The following is a 19,130-nucleotide window of genomic DNA, read 5'->3' on the forward strand; positions in this document are numbered from 1 at the left end:
CTTCTGTGAGATGTTAGGTTAGGTTGCGAGATAAATATATATATACAAACGTAATTAATTACCACTAAAATTGAATTGGAATACAAGGCTGATGGCTCGCAAAAACGCAATTCTAAAAACCATTTGTCGCGCTGTCCTATTTAAACGACCGAGGCCCGGTATTAATAAGTGCCTTTAATCTTTGTCGTTGTGCTTTCTTTGGAAACTCGACTCTGTTGTCTGCCGCCCCTCCCCGGCTTCCCAAACGGCTTTTTAATACTAAATGATATGTTTAATCCTTTGTCTGCTCTGTATGCATGCATGCGCGCGCCGCAGCGGTTTGATAGAAGGATGATGAAAAGGTGGTTAATATTACATACAAAGATAAAGCAATTTTAACATCAAAGGCACGAGGACCCCGGCGATGAGACAAATAGAAGCCGAAGGGACGGCGTTTACATTATAAAGGTATCCGAGTAAATATTGTGAACTCCTGTAAATGAACAGCTCCAGACAGAGACTACGAGGGATAATTACCCTGATTAGAGCGCACTTTGCGGGTCTGAAAATTACCCCAAATTAGGCCTTTATGGGGGCCGCTGCCTTTCAAAGCCTCTCCGTTCTCTTGCGCCTGAATTTTAATTCGGGTAATTTTCTCTGGAGAACCGACAATTAGTGTAATAAAACGGTTGTGTTCAAGCTGCGTGTGTATTTTGTAGGATGGCAGAAGACGGCCAGTACCCATTTTGTGAAGTCTCCCCTCCCCCATTTCCTGAGGGAAGTGGGTGCTGTTGGCCGACGGGAGGTCGGTGGGCTGCATGTGCTACGGGCCCCTCCCCTCCGGGCTCACCGTGTCTCCTTGTGTCTTCCTCTGCAGGTGTACCCCCAGGACCGAGATCCGGCACCCGGTCTCCACAGCCCACACCCCGGGGGCTCCGCTGCCGCCTCCTACCTCTGCAACTCGGAAGCCCCCCTCTGCAACTCGGAGGCCCCCGGTAAGTAGCAGTGTCCACTGACGGAAGTGACGGCTTGAAACTGAAAAGTACAACTCTAGACGCACACACATGCAGGCAGCTGGGGTACATGCGAACGTGTCCTTGCGGTTTCAAGTGCACTGAACTGGATGCACGTCTGTGTGATGCGGGCATCGCTTTGCACTGTCAGAGCGTTAGTGGCAGCTCACCAACTCGGATACACCGCACATGTGATTGATTTAAGTCCCCTCTCCTGTCTTTGGCAATGAGTGGTATGGACAAACATGCGCCTAATGCACCCCGCATCTGATTGCAAATGTGAGTGGTACGGACAAACATACGTGTAATACACCTCGCATGTGATTGGAATTCCCCTCTCCTGCGTTGGGCAACGAGTGGTACGAAAACTCATGCGTGTAATATACCTGGCATGTGATTGAAATCCCCCCCCCCCCCCGCCCCAACCAAGTTTGGCCATTTGGACGCAAGTGGTACAGAAAAACATGCGTGTAATACGCATCACATGTGATTGGAAATCCTCTGCTCCGCGTTTGGGGCGAGTGGTACGGAAAGCATGAGTGTAATACACCTCGTATGTGATTGGAAATCCCATGTCCCTGTTTGTGGGTGAGTGGTAAGAACAAACATGGGTGCAGTACACCTCGTATGTGACCGGAAATCCTATGTCCCTGTTTGGAGGTGAGTGGTAAGGACAAACATGGATGCGATACACCTCGCATGTGACAGGAAATCCTATGTCCCTGTTTGAGGGTGAGTAGTACGGACACACATGGGTGTAATACACCTCGCATCATGTGACTGCAAATCCCCAGTCTCGCATTTGGGAGTAAGAGGTACTCACAACTATCGGTCTAACGTACACTGTACTGGACTTGCTTGAAGTTAATAATAGATTTATTTTCTACTAGAATCGGACGCAGAGGACAGTCACTCGGCGGGAGAGGATTCAGAGACCAGAAAGTCATTCCAGGAGCAGCGGAACCCCGTTCCCCAGACCAGCCCCCCCACTTCAGACAGAGGTAATCCCATGCCGCTTTACAGTTTAAACACACAGGCTACCTACACATACAGATGGCTACCAAAATAAGCATACCAAGAACCAAAAGTTTTACAGATAATTAAACCACATTCTATGTCATTTTAATTTTACCACTTGGCTTTTATCTGTGTAGAAAGTGTGTTTATGATTTCCTTTAAACTAGCGAATAATAAATGCATGTTTGACAATACGTATCCACATAGGAAAGGAAATTATGTAACTCGCTAGTAAAGACGGCTCTTCCATGTAGGTTGTTTTTCTCCTGCTTAACGTTTGAATACCCCGATATAGTGCAGTGTTCTAAAGGCAGACGTAATACGTTTGTGTTTACGAATTTAATAGCCGGCAGGGCATCCAGGCGGCCTACTCTTCCGATATGAAAACGCTGGCTGGTACAGCAGTACAAAAAGAAGAGATGCCCCCTATGTGCTCTGGAGGGCCTCATGAATTATTCAGCCCAAAAAGCGTGGACTCTGTGCTCAGAGTTAGAACTCTTGTCTGGGGATTTCGCTCATTTGTACCCACGTGTTGGACATAGGACTGACACACAAACAGGGGCTAACACACCAATTTGTTTTTAATAAAAGCAGTCTGTGTTTCTCCAGAGGGCCACTCACAGTTCTCTCTACCACTTTCCCAGGTGACGAAGGAGTCAGAGTCGAAGTTACCGGGACGCACTTGGTAGAGCGGGATATTGAAAACATGGCAAAAGGTGAGCATTTCTGAAAACTGTACTTTCGGAGACCAGATGTATGCTACGATAGCTTGCTCCTGTATCATTTTCAGTGCACATGTACTTACCTTGTCTCGGCGTTTTTAAATTCGTAATAAAGATTCGCAATCCTTTTAGCTGTGAACACATGCTTGCACAATTTTAATAAATGTTAATCATGCAAGAAATGTTTTCTAGACGCCCGAAAAACCCCGCACTGAAAATAAAATGCTTCCTATCATACTAATTTCACTATATATAGGCATCCATGCGTTAAATTACATATATTTTCTAAACAAAGAGTATCCCTTCGTAAAGCCAAATGTACATTTTATGAGCGATTTCACACTCAGGGTGCATTGAGGAGGGTTACAGAATACAAAAAAGAAGGTTGCTTATCACACCCATCAATACCATACACGTAGCGAGACCGGACAAGCGAAATGCGGACATACGTATATCTGTGGTACTTACAGTAAGCAGCCAGACCTCGTTTTATGTTTTACCACTGTTAACGCAGAAGTGCGAGTTGCATGAAAGCCCATAAACGTCCGGAATGATATTTTGAATGATAAACAGTCAATGAGCACATAAGAATAATACTTACTTGCTAAATACGTTACGGACTAAATACATAAGTATTATTGGTATCCAACAAACACTGCCATGAAACTCGTGGCATTTGCAACTCACTCACTCGGCCGCCACTGGAAGCTCCCGGGTGGTTTTGTGACAACAACGAGCGCGTCCGTTAAATACGCTCCGTACACACCCGTGCGTGCACATCTACGCGTGCTATATCTGACGTACGCAAAGACGTCGACGTGCGTCTACGTCGGCGAGTACGTGTACGTGCTGCCTCGGCGCCGGCTGCGAGTGCCCTGCGCCGGACGCTTTCAGAGGCCTCGATGGGTGCCCTGTGCCGACCCTGGGTTGTTAGTGAACACACAGCACCTCCCCTGCAGTTTGGAAGGGCTTGGTCCCATATGGCTGCCTCTACACAGAGACCGTCAGCTGTCTACAGTGATGGATTTGTTATGGATAATAAAACGGACTAAACGAGTCCATTAATACATCTGTCTCAGCTAGTGAGCTCTGATAAAAAGAACCTACCCTATTTAATTGACATTTAAAAATCACTGTGCCCGGTAAACGAAAGTGCTGAGTATTTGTAATTTCTCAGAACACTTTTCCTACTTAGGGACAAGCTCGATTCTGCCCGGAATCGTCCGTTTCAGGCCTGCGGTTGACGTTCTGTTTTATTTTTAATGCAGGCGATGAAGTGCCTTCGGGCAGAGGGGATAATTAATCTTTGTCGCGCTTCTGGGCCGGCTGCAGCCTCTGACGGGAGGCGCGGCTGCGAGGATGGCGGCTCGCGAGCGCAGCCTGCCAGCACCCTCTGCCTCACTTCGTGTCTGCGCGCGCCTCGCCGGCTTTCTCGCAGCTGGCACCGCGCTGAGCCGCAGTGGAAGGGCCACAGTCAGTCTCTCGCAGACGGGCCCTTCTCAACAGAACGTGCAGCACACTAAGAAACGCAGACCCCGAGCACGGATCAAAACCAGGCGCACGCGCTGGACGCTTTCTTTCCCTGCCGGTCCTGCAACTCATTCCTGGATTATTTGCTAAAAATGGATGGTCAGTGTAGGCCTGCAACGCTCTGAGGCCGGTGGCTAGCGATTCAGGCCGCTTTCGTATACAAATATAAAAGCAGCAGCGGCACGAGGTTAAGCAGAAATCAATCGATACGTTGTTCTGTACTTTACGCGCACACTCACTGTGCTTCAGGTCTTGATGTAAGCAGTTGTGGGCACTTCGCGCATACTACTTTTAAAGAATGAATATATATATATATATATATATATATATATATATATATATATATACATATATAGATAGATATGAGAAATGTAGTCCAATAACGCACGTTAACTACAACTGTACTAATAAACACATTCATGAGTCAAATGTCAAATTCGAGTTCATTACCCCAGTATTTAAAAAAATGACACCACTTTTTACTGCCTCACAAACCGCATATTTACACTATATAAATATATGCGAAAGAGAGTCTCTGGTGGGTAGTACTGTACACTGCCAGTGGATTTTGCTTGCAAGTAGAGACCATTTTGCGCGTGTTTTCGTGGGCTGTTAGTAAAAAAAAATTGAAACTGCCAATTGAAAGTGCCCTTGTAATTATCCTGGACTGCACTTTATATTGCAGATACCACATTACTAAAGGCAGAGGAAAACATTGCTCGATTACGCATATTTAAATAACCCCAGAATCATATTTTGCCACCAACCTCAGTTTATACCTAGTATTGTCGCAATTTGCAATCACTTTAAGGGGTGATGAGCGATATGATACGAAGAATGTTAGTTCACTCTTTATGTAGCGCTTCAAACGGTACTTCTGTCTTCACACGCTGTTGTCACTGACAACTGTGACTGACTCTTTTGATCAGGTAAACTTGCGTCAGGTTTTGGTGTTATTTTAAATGTTGCTTTGTTCTTTTGCTCCTTTTTTAAACAGATGAACTGCAAAAACTGCTGGTGGAACAAATGGACCTCCGAAAAAAACTGGAAAGAGAGTTTCAGAGCCTGAAAGGTACTGCTCCTTCTCCATACTTAAACGCGCTTGCAATGCTACGACCGCAGGAGCAGCCAGCGACTAAAATGCGCACCAGCATGCAGGGGGCAGATTAGTTGTCTTCTGCTGATGTCCCCTGTGATATTCAGACGCAGTTATTGGTTTGTTTACAGCCTGCCATGCGACCCCCTCTTACGAAACGTTAGTCTCATGACGCAGCTGCATGCCGACATGTAAGGTAGAAACCGTTTTTTGGTGGGTTGATTGAAAGACTTAAACAAAGCCGGGTGGTTTCAGGACGCACCGTTAAATATTTGAGTGCGCCACATTAACGCCACGGTCAATCACAGTTGACCCACGCGTAAAAGGCCATCAAAGAGCAAGCATGCATTGGCAGACCGATGACTTCAGTCCAAAGTAACGCAGACATTTGGGAACAGATGTAGAAATTATGGGAGCGGAAGATCCATACAAGTAATTCATACCAACCTCAGTGAGTATACAGAATAAATGGTGCGCCCCATATATTCATTAACTAGGAAAGGATTTCAGAATTCAAATTGGCAGGTTTTCATTTATCACAGAAAAAATTTCACTACTGATATTTTTCAGTTTTCATACATTCCTGCTGCTGTTTTAATGGTGGCGAGAACGGAGCATGCACTGAAAACAAGGGTAGAGGCTGCGACTGCCGTGTGCCTGGATGTATGTTAACCACTGCCATCAATTTCCACAGATAACTTCCAGGACCAGATGAAAAGAGAGCTTGCTTACCGGGAAGAGATGGTCCAACAGCTGCAGATAGTAAGAGGTAAGTGAACCAAGCCAGGTTGGGAGAGGGGGCAAGGGGGCGGGAGCGACCCACTCTCCGCCTTTGCCTACAGAACTGAGCCATTTACGTTTAAATAGAAGGTAATTTAACAATTATTTTTTTATTTAATATCCTTTGTACACACTCCGATTAGCCTCAGAATGGCAAGTAAACCCAACAAACGGCTGGGAGGCATCATTACCAAGGAGTGATTATACTCCCTCACGCAGTCGTTTCCATGGGTTTCTAAATTAAAAACCGAGGCGTAAAATTACCTGAGTGGTAATGCCTAAGTTTGCTTTAATTTTGGTTGCATCCATCTGCCTTAAAGCACAAATTCTCAGCATTTCACTCTCACTGTAATTCAATCATAACAAATTGCGCTCTTCTCTTTTTACTTATTTCGCTTTTTTTTGCTTAAATGCTTCTGATTAAAAGAGGATGTGTCCCTGAATCTGAATTAAATTAGACGGCATTTGGGTTTGCCTTTGTTTCTTTCTTCCCACTCAGACACACTCTGCAATGAATTGGATCAGGAGAGGAAAGCTCGCTATGCAATCCAGCAGAAATTGAAAGGTATTTTTAATGAAAGATTGTTGCTGTTTGCATTGAGAAAGTAACCCTGGTGTCCATGGGCGGGGAGACATGTCTGGATTTTAGACTGTTGGAGCATTAACCATAAACGACTTAATGGAAGACACCGTTTCATCATAAATGGATTTCAGTATAGCGTTTTTTTCACATATTGAGGTTTCCGGGTACTATAAATAAGGATCATTTTTGAGAAGCCACCAAATGCTACTTATTGACATCAGAAGGGTGAAACGCCAAATCGACCCTTCAGTATTCAAACACGACACACATGTTATACTTATCTTCAGCCCACGCATTAAGCCAATGCCCCCTCACCCGTCTTTCAGCACTGGAGCTTAAGAGCTGCTTACGGAAGAATTCAAACCTTGTTTGTAAATAACTATAAAATGTGACTCGTAGGGGATAAAACAGCAATTCCCAAACGCCAATGTTCCCTTCTTCTTTGCAATGCTCTTTGAACAGTGGCTTCACAAGTGTATGGAATCAGTAGATTTGCATGTGAGTGATATTTGAAGGTAGTTTTGTTGAAGGGATCATGAGACTGGTTGTCTCCTATTTTACACTGGAGATCCTTAGAAGCATGGCCAACTATTGTTTGCTTTATAAGTGAAAAACCTCATCTACTTTGACCGCATGTAAGTTTTCCATATGAACAGCACACCTATCGAGTTTTTGGCTAACTAGTACTCATGGTAGCTGGCCCAAACCTATTAACACCAGGTGTGTGACACCAAGTCACTTCTTAGTGTTTATACACAACTCAATACACAAAGTTAGTTTACTTATACAAGACTTTGTGGCCTTGTGGCAGGTAAGGAAACCGAGAGAATCACACAAATGAGGTGAAGTGGGGAAGGCAGCATAACAACTCTGGTCCCTACCCTGCTTCCTAAGTCTTCACCTGGGTCAATTTATACCAAAAACGTAGGCGTGTCTAAAATTGGCCAGACCTGCTGTTAAATGAAGGCAGATTTTGTTGCACAACCAGTTTGTTAGTGAAGGCTCTTCGTGCATGGAATAAACAATTTCACTTTGAAATGTGAAACAGGTTTAAAAATAGACACCAGTTGAGAAGTACACGTTTAGCTTAGGTGTGGGGGAGCAGAACAAGACAGGTCTTAGCTGCCGAACTGTTCTCCTACCTCAGCTTTTAAGAAAGTCATAATATGTGGTTGTGTAAGAGCTGTTGTGCTGATTTTTTAAGACCAGCCCAACATTTTCTGCTTTGCTTGAAGTATCCAAAATCTAGCCGGTCTTTGTGCCAGATGGACAGTGATAGGCAACACACCTAAGATGCACTTATACCTCTGGAAGCAGCCATGCTAGCACTGCCAAGTGCTGAAGCGTTTGTTTTTAGGTCGAGCATGCTATAGCGCATGCACTCTTGCTTGCAACAAGTATTGTTTACAATAAAAGGATTAGAGCCCGTGCATTGCTTACATTAATTAGTTGGCTTCTTGTCACTCTTCTTTGTGGACTCGTAATTGTTCAGCCCATGCAAAGCGTCACTTCCTTTCCTTTCTCGGGAGCATGGACCTAGCACAGATTGGTTCAACTTAATTAGTTACCGTCTGCTGCTCACGTTGTGATTGAGGTCATATTTTTTCTTTCATTCTCACACTGCCCCTTTGTGCGCGGTGCTTCTTTCAACTCCAGCCCTCACCTTCTCCGGGTTGCTTCCCCCGTCTGGTGCTCCCTCCCTCTCCTCCCCACACCTCCCTCGTTTTGCTTCCCTCCTTTGGTTGTTGCTGCTACCACCTTCCTCATCTTGCTTTCCCTTGTCCCTCACTGTTGCTGCTCGCACTCTCCTCCCTCACACCTTGCCTCAATAGTGCTTTTAATTTTTTCAACCTACTGCTGTGAAACATGGCTTAAAAAAAGTACTATCATGCAGTCAATGCTGGCCACGTAATGTCGCTTTTTTTCTTGAAATTAAGTCATGCTACACAGCAGCTCATGTTGCTGTGCAACATGTCAAGTTTCAAGTTTCAAGTTTATTTTATTATGATAAGGAACTCTTTATGAGGTCCACATAAAACAACATATACATACGAAACAAGAAATATGTAAAATATTATTCCATCACAATTACAAAAGACATCTTAATACAGGTCCAAAAAACATTTAAAAAAGTTGTACAGTTTAAAAGTAAACATTTCATTAGGTGGGTTAATCAAGGCTGCCTTAAACGAAGAAGCAGATAATATGTTGAGTTGTAAGCAAATTGGTCTTAACCATCTACGCCTGCAAGGCATCAGTGTAGGACAAACAAACATGACGTGATCTAAGTCCTGATCATACAATTGACAGAGATCACAGCATGCCGAATGTCCAAACCAGCTGGCATGTAGAACTTTCAGCGGAAGCAAATTATGTCTTAGTAAATATACCAGGCGCCTGGCGCCATGGGGGATGTTCCAATACATATACGGTTGAGCTTTCCGCAAGGTATAAGATTCAATAACAGGCGTACAACCTTTTTTCGCTAGACAGAGGTCTCTATCCAGACAAAACCCCAATTCCCAAGAGGCTGACCTCAGAACAGTTTTTAATTGATGAGAGGACAATAAGAATAAAGTCTCCTCGTCCAATTTCAATTGTAACACAGCAAATCTGAAGTTTTTTACAATCAGTGAGAAGTCATTAAACGATCCTAATAATTCATTTTTTATAAGATCCCTTAAAGTATTAGGTTCACCTTTAGATAGAGCTACTACCCAACGTATGATACTTGCCAGACCTTGAACCCAGCTGCTACGTAAACCCAATTCCTGTCTCAAGGAGGCAGTTGAATTTGCTGTACCTACCGACATTAAACTACGTAAAATTTTCCCTTCCGCAGAGTTTAAAAAACTCCACTTTTTTAGATCAACTAACTCAACTCCGTATAACAGGGAGGCCGGAACTTTCGCTCTGAAAACATCTAAAAGAATAGAAAAATGCCTTCTACCTGTGGCTTTATACAGGGAAACTAAACTCTTTCCCTGCGAAATAGCCTTCCGAGAGTTAGTGTCAATGTGTTGTTTGTCACTTAAGTTATAAGTGACAATTTTGCCTAGGAAGGTATAAGATTTCACACATTCCAGTTTTTTCCCCCCCACAACCCATGGATAGTTAAGGCATTTAGGCTTCTTTCTACCGGAGAAACAAATCACCTTGCTTTTTGCCGTATTTATTGATAAGAAATGGCTTTCAGCATAATCAGAGAGTGCATGCAACCGATTGTTCAGGCCCTTTGGCGTGAGATCCAAAATCAGGATGTCGTCTGCATACATAAGGCATGCAATTGCAACTCCACCCAAGGTCGGGGCAATACCGGTGCAAGCAGAGAGAGAGATGGGTAAATCAACTGTATATAAGGAAAATAGCAATGGAGCCAAAAGGCAACCTTGCTTCAACCCATTGGAAGTGGGGATTAATTTAGATACACCACATTCACCTCCAAGTAGAACTCTGCACCAGGTGTCAGAATAGAGGGCGCAAATTAACTTAATAAGGAATGAGGGCATACCTAAGTTAGATAACTTTCTCCACAACAAAATTCTATCTACCTTATCAAAGGCGGTGGAAAAGTCAATAAAGGCGCCATATACCTGACCACCACGGACTTTCACATATTTTTCATTGATAACTTGCAATGCAGTCAGGTTATCTAAAGTTCCATGATTTTGTCTGAAACCTGTTTGCTCCATGGGAAGGATTTTATGTTCAGATACCCATTGATTCATTAAAGTAAGCACACATTTTGCAAAGACCTTACCAATGGCATCGAGCAAGGCAATTTGGCGATAATTTTGTGGTAGATCTCTTGCCCCTTTTTTATATAAAGGGACAATAATACTTCCTTTCCAGGAGGGAGGGACTGTTCCGCTAGAGAAACAAAATTTAAACACTGGAAAGAGTATTTTGCTCCAAAGTTCACTCTGGTTTTTTAATACTGAAATTGGGATCTTATCAGGACCCATCGCACCAGAGGAACGCATATTCTTAATGGCACATTCAATTTCCTTTTCCGTTGGACAGTCAGGTATACGTGAGACATTATCAGAATCAACATTAAAAACATGAGAATTATTGTTACTGTACAACTTCTCGATATAATGGACCCACACCTGTTCCTCAATGGCAATTGGCGACGGACTGGCTCTGGTACCACAACCTTTGCCAATTAAGGACCAGAATGTCTTGGCTTGACCATTATAAGAAGCTTCCCTCAGTTGGATCCAGAGGGCATCTTCCTTAGAACGTTTTAAGCGGGCCTTAAGCCTAACTCTCCTTCTTTTTAAGATAAACAACTTAGACTTGGCTTCTTGAGAGAAGAGTAAAAATTGCCCCCTTACAACTTTGTTTATTTCTCTGTTTAAAGCCCGTAAAGAATGAGGGACTACGAGGGATTGTTTCACACCTGGTTTCTTTTTTGCACTAACAGTCACAGAATCTAAAAAATTATTAAAACACAACAGCTCTCTCCCTTCCCAGAGGGGTAAATTCTCAACAGTAAAATTCAAAAGAGGCACCAGATTTTCAACAGTACAAGTGTTCCAAAAACATTTCCCTGAGCTGGAATCAAAATTCACAGAATCTGTATCCAGACACCACGGATCCACTTTCGGAAGATTAATGGAGACAGAAAGCATCAATGCATTATGGTCACTAAGATTAGTCTCAATGACCTTCATATCCTTCAATAAGTGAAAACCGGCATAATCTACCGTGATAAAATCAATAATAGAATTTCCCTTATTAGATTTACGAGTATAAGCTGCCGGGATGTCAGATGGAAGCCTCCCATTTACTATTAAGCATTCAACTTTAAGTAAACCATCTAATATAAGTTTACCTCTTTTGTTAGTTTTAATTCTGGAGGGAAACTGGGCTGATGGTATATTCAAAGACTCCTCCAATGGAATATTTCTAAACAACTCCAACCCACAGTTGGATATATTACAATTTAAATCCCCAAACATTAACACATGCGGAGTTGGGGAAATATCCAACACTTTAGTTAAAAAAGTGAACAGAGTTTTTAGACCAGCATTAAAACTACAATTGAGGGGGATATAAATGTTTACCACAATCAACAATCTATTAGGGCAATCTTCAAATACATCTTTTAGCGTTATTGCTAGAAACAGTTTTCCTGGATCTAGATAATATGAATAGTTCCATTGCAATCTGTTAGATAACAAACATGCTAACCCTCCCTTGGCATGACCTCTTCTAGTGCTGGTTGCACTGTAATCCAAAACAAAATAGTCTTTTTCCAAAGCTAATCTTCCTTCAACCCAAGTTTCCTGCAAACAGATTATATCTGCTTTTAGAGAATGTAAGAAACCCAATTTCTCCTTACAATCCTTGAATCCGGCCGAGTTCCATGAGATAAATTTCAGCTCTCTGTTAAAAATTGGAATGTTGTTTAGAACCAGGAGCTGATTTACTCGCTAGAACACCGGGTAACCAACTCCATTTAGATTGATCATCCTTCACTGTCTGCTTAAGGGGAGGGTTTTTGTATGAAACCAGCCTTTCATTCCTAGCCACACAGATTTTTAGGTCCTCTGATCTGAGATTAGACCAATCCGATAACGGCACTCCCATATTAGAGGGAAGTGATAGTAAAGAATTGGCAAAAATGCTTTGAGTACGTTTTTCCCCAAAGTATGGCATGACATCAATCCCTCTAACTTGTAATTCTTCTGCCCACTGTAGAACAAGATTTAACACCACTTTCAAATGAAATTTCACCCTTGTTGATCTTAATGGTTTCCCCATATAGGAGTTAAGGAGAAGTACAATGTCTAGATCGGACGTTTGAATTAATTTCAAACTTTCGATCTCTTTAAAACATAGCAATAGGGCGGATCTATTTAAAATTAAATCTGGTTCAAATAAGGGAGAAAAATCGAGATAAAACGTATCCACATTTATTTTTTCTTTTGGGATAATAACTGTCGTTGAGGAAGGAACCTGAAAAGGTGTTGCTGTAGGATTCAAGGAGGACAGGGACGGGATGACAGAATGAGTGGTAACCTTAGAAGTAACTTGACAAGATCCTGCTTTAACATTACAATAAGAAAAAGGATTGGTAGAAGAGTAGGAAACCTTGGGAAGGAAAGGATTAGTAAAGCTTATAGGACCTAAACCAGAGGAAGGGGCGTCTTCTTTGGGCGAGACAACCCTGACTTCTACATGAGAGGTAGGAGACTGCTCCACCTGCGGGGAATCGTCTATACTTAATTCAGCATTCTTATCAAAAAGGAGTTTCCTCTGTCTTTTTTTAGCGAACCTTCGGATGGGTTTCCTCTTCTTCATTCTACTCTTTTTGTATTTCAAGGGGCTCACTTTTCCCAACAAACCCGTATTTACTTTAGGAATCTCCTCTTCTTTACTTGATGGCAAGGAGAATATCGGAAAAAGAGATGGAATTTCGGATTTAGGAATGGGAGGGGATGTTGCTATTACCTCTATCTTGTCACTAATTGGAGCTATACAATTAGCGCCAGCGGAAACCACTTTGGAAGGATCGGAGACAGCTAAGAGAACTACAGGCTTCTTTTCCTTTTGATCTTCTGTCAGCGGAGAAGATAGAGCTGAATCCAAAACTGCCGAAGCGGAAAGAGCGCTTATTTTCGGAGGCACCAACAGAGAAACCGATGGTATGGGGAGATCTGGCACTAACTCCCTTTTACTTAACAAGAGAACTTGCAAAATTTGCGTTACAGTGTCAAAAATACATTCCGAACCTCCCACAAACTTTTCAAGTAAACTTAGAATTGAAGAAAGAATTGATTCCAAAGAGGACAAAGAATTAGAAATTAACCTCCCATTAATATTTGGAGACCCCTCAGCTAAATTGTTCAACACTGGACCTGAGCAAGATGTAAAATTTAATTGTGGAAGGGAAAAATCTAATTTATTAGAGGGTGTGCTACTTAGAGGACCGGTACTTGAAATCGTTATTGCTTCCTCTAAAGGCTCACCTTTAGGGATCCCCTGTAACGATCCCACCCGCGCCCTATGAGCTGTTAAATCAATGTCAGGCAGTGTAAAATCATTCCCTACTACAGGGGATTTAACTAACTCGGATGAAGAAAGATTAGTATTCACTGAGACTTTAGGAGCATCCATTAGTACAACTTGGGAGGGGACAATTTTGTCAAATTTTGAGGGCTTATTACTCAAAGATTCAAGGGGAACATTCTGTTTCAGATGTACATTGTTTGACGCCGAAGGCGAGACCCTTAGTACTTCAGGACTAACTAGAATAGGCAAAGATTGACTAGCAACCAAGCTTAAACTAGAGGAAACATCAATGACCCCATTAACAGGCACCGATTCGTTAGATCCTGGGATTTCATTCGGGGACTGCAAATCAGAGGGTTTATCTTTCCCTTTGTCCCATAAATTGAATAGCTGGCATTGACCTTTCAATTGCATGGAAGAAGCAATTTTGTTCCTTAAGGGGTTGGATTTGGTTTTAGACCCAGATCTCCCCACAATCACTCGACCAGAGCGTAATTTTTTAGCCGTCATGAGACTATATTAAAAGGAGAGAGTAATAAAATGATAACAATTGTGACATAAGAGGCCGAATGAACAAAACCTTAAAATGCAATACGAGCCTATGGATACAACAACACACTAATTTGATACCGGAGAACCAAGGGGGGGGCCCAGCCCAGCCTTCTTCGGCCTCTGACGGCCTCAGACGGTCCCGCCCTTGTCCCGGGCTTCTCCCGGCGCGCTCCCGCGTTGCGGAGTCACAAAGGAGGTTTATAGCCGCGCTGAGGCGGGGGAGGAGCCAGCAGGGAGAGCGGGTCAGCTGCTGGTGATGCCGAGGGTCAGGCGCTCCTGGGACTTGAAGTCCTCGCCTGACCACGCTCGCAGCCCTGCCCACACCACCGCCACAGAGGCTCTGTTAGATGCAGTCCTCGCAGTCACAGCGCACTTCCAGCAGCGCTAGTGGAGAACCAAAGGCGAAGCGGGACCCGCGGAGCGGGTTCCGCAAGAAGTTGATTAAGGGTTGAAGGAAGAGCAGCTCCTGCGTGCTCGCAGTCCAAAGCTCCCTCGTCAGTCCACTCGGCAACAGGTGAGAGAACAAACAGGGAAACTGACGCGCTGGTTTTAGCCGCGCTGAGGCGGGGGAGGAGCCAGCAGGGAGAGCGGGTCAGCTGCTGGTGATGCCGAGGGTCAGGCGCTCCTGGGACTTGAAGTCCTCGCCTGACCACGCTCGCAGCCCTGCCCACACCACCGCCACAGAGGCTCTGTTAGATGCAGTCCTCGCAGTCACAGCGCACTTCCAGCAGCGCTAGCGGAGAACCAAAGGCGAAGCGGGACCCGCGGAGCGGGTTCCGCAAGAAGTTGATTAAGGGTTAAAGGAAGAGCAGCTCCTGCGTGCTCGCAGTCCAAAGCTCCCTCGTCAGTCCACTCGGCAACAGGTGAGAGAACAAACAGGGAAACTGACGCGCTGGTTTTAGCCGCGCTGAGGCGGGGGAGGAGCCAGCAGGGAGAGCGGGTCAGCTGCTGGTGATGCCGAGGGTCAGGCGCTCCTGGGACTTGAAGTCCTCGCCTGACCACGCTCGCAGCCCTGCCCACACCACCGCCACAGAGGCTCTGTTAGATGCAGTCCTCGCAGTCACAGCGCACTTCCAGCAGCGCTAGCGGAGAACCAAAGGCGAAGCGGGACCCGCGGAGCGGGTTCCGCAAGAAGTTGATTAAGGGTTGAAGGAAGAGCAGCTCCTGCGTGCTCGCAGTCCAAAGCTCCCTCGTCAGTCCACTCGGCAACAGGTGAGACACATTGGCAAAGCCAGTAGACCTTACAAAGGTAAGACCTATTGTCTTTACCAATTTTTGTTTAAGCATGGGGTAGTAGTCTCATTGAAGATAAGTTGTACATAGAGCCCGGACCCCCTAGGATGTCCCCCACCCTCATGCAAACCGACAATCAATACTTGATAATCCAAGAGTGTGGGTATAAACGGCCATGTTTAATTACAATCAACACACATAAACACGACAAAAATGCAGTTATATAATTCACATTTCAATTCAATATTAACACTTTTAATATCTACAATCATAATCACATATCATAACCACAGGTTATGCGATATTCACTTGCTCCAGCACCAAGGGGCCCTCTGGCTTGCATCTCCTAATCGGAGACCCACGCAAGGCGCAACCCACCTGCGTCCTTGAGCGGTGAGCCCCAGCCCTCTGATCCTTGTCCGCCATTTATGGGGCCCACCCCTCTACCACCAAACTGCCAAGGAGGCTCGTAGGGAATTACCAGGGGCCGCTGCGGCATGCCCTAGTTCGTAACCTGTGCAAAAACAACAGTTGATGGACAGAATTCAGAACAATGTCATACATTTACCCCAGTACAGAGATCTGGGCCTAAATCCATCGTTTTTTGCTCACCATGCCTTTCCAGTTTGAACCCAGCCATGTGCAAATCAGTCTTGACCCTGTACCCCATGGGAACTGTCCAGCCCGAACCTCCAAGCTAGGTCCTCCCTGGACTGGAAACAAGCATCCAAGGACTGGTTTCGGGCTTTCAGCCCTCATCAGCCTGGATAGTTAAATTCCAGTGTTATGGAGAGCACGGAACTCACGTCTGAGCATACCCGTCCCACTCGGGGTGACAAATACAAAAACAACAGTTGTTGGACAGAATGCAGAACAATGTCAAGACTGATTTGCATAGGGCCATGTCTGAACTGGGGGGGCTTGGTGAGCAAAATAACAATGGATTAAACCCAGATCTGTGACTGGGGGTGAATGTTTTCCCATTGTGCAACATTCTGTCCATTATTTTGTGTGTTTTGCTGTTCACCCTATGTGGGAAGGGTATGCCCAGACGTGAGTCCCGTGCTCACTAAGCCACTGGAGTCAGGCTATCCTGGCTGAAGACGGCTGATAGCCAGAAACCGGTCCTAGGATGCTTGATTCCGGTCCAGGGAAGACATGGCTTGGCAGTTCAGTCTGGACTGTTCCCATGAGGCACAGGGTCAAGACTGATTTGCATATGGCCATGTTTGAACTGGGGTGGCTTGGTGAGCAAAATAACGATGGATTAAACCCAGATCTGTGACTGGGGGTGAATGTTTTGCCATTGTGCAACATTCGGTCCATCATTTTGTGTGTTTTGCTAGTTCGTAACCTGGCGCCCTTGCCTCACCAGCCAATGTCCCCATTCTCCCTGCGGAGAGCTTACCGTTTCTCCCCCTCAGTGCTTGCCTAGGGAGTATTTAAGAAGGACTCCCGTTAACCCTGCAAGTCAATGTTCTGTGGCCTCTTTTCTGCCACTCTCCCCTCCTATCCTCCCCCCAAAACCTCTAATCTCAGGGACGTGTGGGTGGGAGATTGATGACCTCGAATAATCCAGGGGCCTGGGGCGGAAAAAGAGGACGTTTTCAGGTGTCCTCCGGCATAAATAGCCCCCTGGCTTCATCCCGCCCTGCGCCTGTCCCCCGCCGGTAACCCGTCACCGTTGACCCGGAAGAATTTAGTAAGGCCGGCAGGCAATCGGGCTACCCGGCCGGACTATGGGGGCCAGGAGGCCGGGCCCTAATGGCGCTTGTTAAATCTTGCATCAATTGATGTGCTGAGGTTTCAAATAAAGTTGGTTGGAAACCGCCCCTGTGAGTGCTGCTTTCTTTATCAGGAGGAATTGCCTGGTGGAATTTGGTAGCTGTAACATATATATATATATATATATATATATATATATATATATATATATATATATATATATATATATATATATATATATATATATACATATTTATGCTACCCCATGCACCGACATCACATAATTTGGCCACACCCTCAGATGAACGATAATTATCACTGCCGCTTGGTAATATGCCCCTCTGTTCGTCACCTTTGGAGTGGACGAACAAGCGGACCTGCATGTTTAGTTGTCAAAATGTGCGGTTACAGTATGACCTATGTGGCTGAAGTGCACCAGTCCAGAGTCTGGTCGTGTTTGGCAAATGTGGCACTGACTCTCTGCATACTCATATTTAAGGGTATGTGTGAGAAACGGATTGTGCATCAGGCTGCTTGAAATTCCCTCAAATTGTTAAATTCTTGTCTGATACATGTATTGTCCTTTTGTGCTTTTTAATTAATTTGCTTCAGGGTTGATGGAGGTTTTAAAAAAATGTTTTATAACTATCACCAGTGCATGATAATATGTCTGATATGGTTCTGGGATTCAAGTGTAGGAGCAGCCTGTCGACTGAGTTTTGCACCCATTGTAATTGTATTTATGGGCTGCTGGGCAGACTTTGTTCACGTCCTTTAGGCAAGACGTTGGGAGTTGGAGCTAGAATTCTGTAGGGGAAACCTAGGTAGTGTAAAATCCATCTTAAGATTCTGACTGTATCTGTTGAGGATTTTACTACTGTGTCCATTTTTGGTTCCTGAATAAGATTTGTATCTAGGATGACTCAGGCTTTTTGGTGTTGCTTGTCTGTGTGGTATGCAGGCCTAGGCGCGATCTCCTGCGCTAGTGACCAGTTTTTACAGCAAATGGTTTTGATTTGTCCAGGTTAAGCTAAAGGTGGTCATACTGATTTGCATATGGCCATGTCTGACCTGGGGTTTCTGAGTGAGCAAAAGCATGATGATGGATTAAACCCAGATCAGTTGACTGGGGGTGAGTGCTTGCAATGTTCAACATCCGTCCATCATCCCCTTTGGTTTTGCTTTGTTCGCCCTAAGTTGGCAGGGTATGCCCAGATGTGGGTCCCTTGCTCACTTTGCCACTGGATTCAAGCTATCCTGGCTGAGGATGGCTGATTAGCCAGAAACCGGTCACAGGATGCTTGTTTCAGGTCCCGGGAAGGCATGGCTTGGCAGTTCGGGCTGGACTGTTCTCATGAGGCACAGGTTCAGACTGATTTGCATATGGTCATGTCTGAACTGGGGTGGCGGAGTGAGCTAAAGAATGCTGATGGATTAAACCTTCGTCAGTTAATTGTGTTACGTGCTTGCAATGTTCAACACTCCGTCCATCATCCCCTTTGGTTTTGCTTTGTTCGCCCAAAGGTGGTAGGCATCAACCAGTGTATTACCATGATCAGGCATGGTGCCAATCCTGATTATTTAGGGTCTTGAGTTTCAGGATAATATGTGTAACTATAAAAAGACAAGCCTATAGGTTATATTAGTCCATCCAGAGGACTGATATAGATGCTAAAAAGGAGGAAGGAGATGGGTAGGGCTGGGAGAGTAGAGTAATCCAAGTGGTAGGGCTTGGAGGCAAATGTGGCTGTGAGATGATATGCTCCCATTAGATAAGAAGGAGGCATTCCAATCAAAGTCTTTGGGTGATGTTGAAAGTGACAGTGAGGTTGAGTAGGATCCAGGTGGTTGCTACAATAGCAACCACATGTGTTCTT

General features: G+C 44.7%; 1 protein-coding gene across 1 annotated transcript in view; it reads left to right on the forward strand.

Annotated features, from left to right (window-relative positions):
- Window positions 1-19,130, forward strand: part of SKOR1 (SKI family transcriptional corepressor 1) — a 40,220-nt gene that overhangs the window by 12,107 nt on the left and 8,983 nt on the right. Inside the window, exons 3-8 of the mRNA XM_086958960.1 lie at window positions 857-974; window positions 1,883-1,993; window positions 2,654-2,725; window positions 5,259-5,333; window positions 6,052-6,126; window positions 6,637-6,702. Coding sequence (XP_086815086.1) covers window positions 857-974; window positions 1,883-1,993; window positions 2,654-2,725; window positions 5,259-5,333; window positions 6,052-6,126; window positions 6,637-6,702 — 517 coding nt within the window. The remainder of the gene's footprint in view (window positions 1-856; window positions 975-1,882; window positions 1,994-2,653; window positions 2,726-5,258; window positions 5,334-6,051; window positions 6,127-6,636; window positions 6,703-19,130) is intronic.

Source organism: Lissotriton vulgaris, chromosome 2_1 (assembly GCF_964263255.1).
Source record: "Lissotriton vulgaris chromosome 2_1, aLisVul1.2, whole genome shotgun sequence".
NCBI lineage: Eukaryota > Metazoa > Chordata > Amphibia > Caudata > Salamandridae > Lissotriton > Lissotriton vulgaris.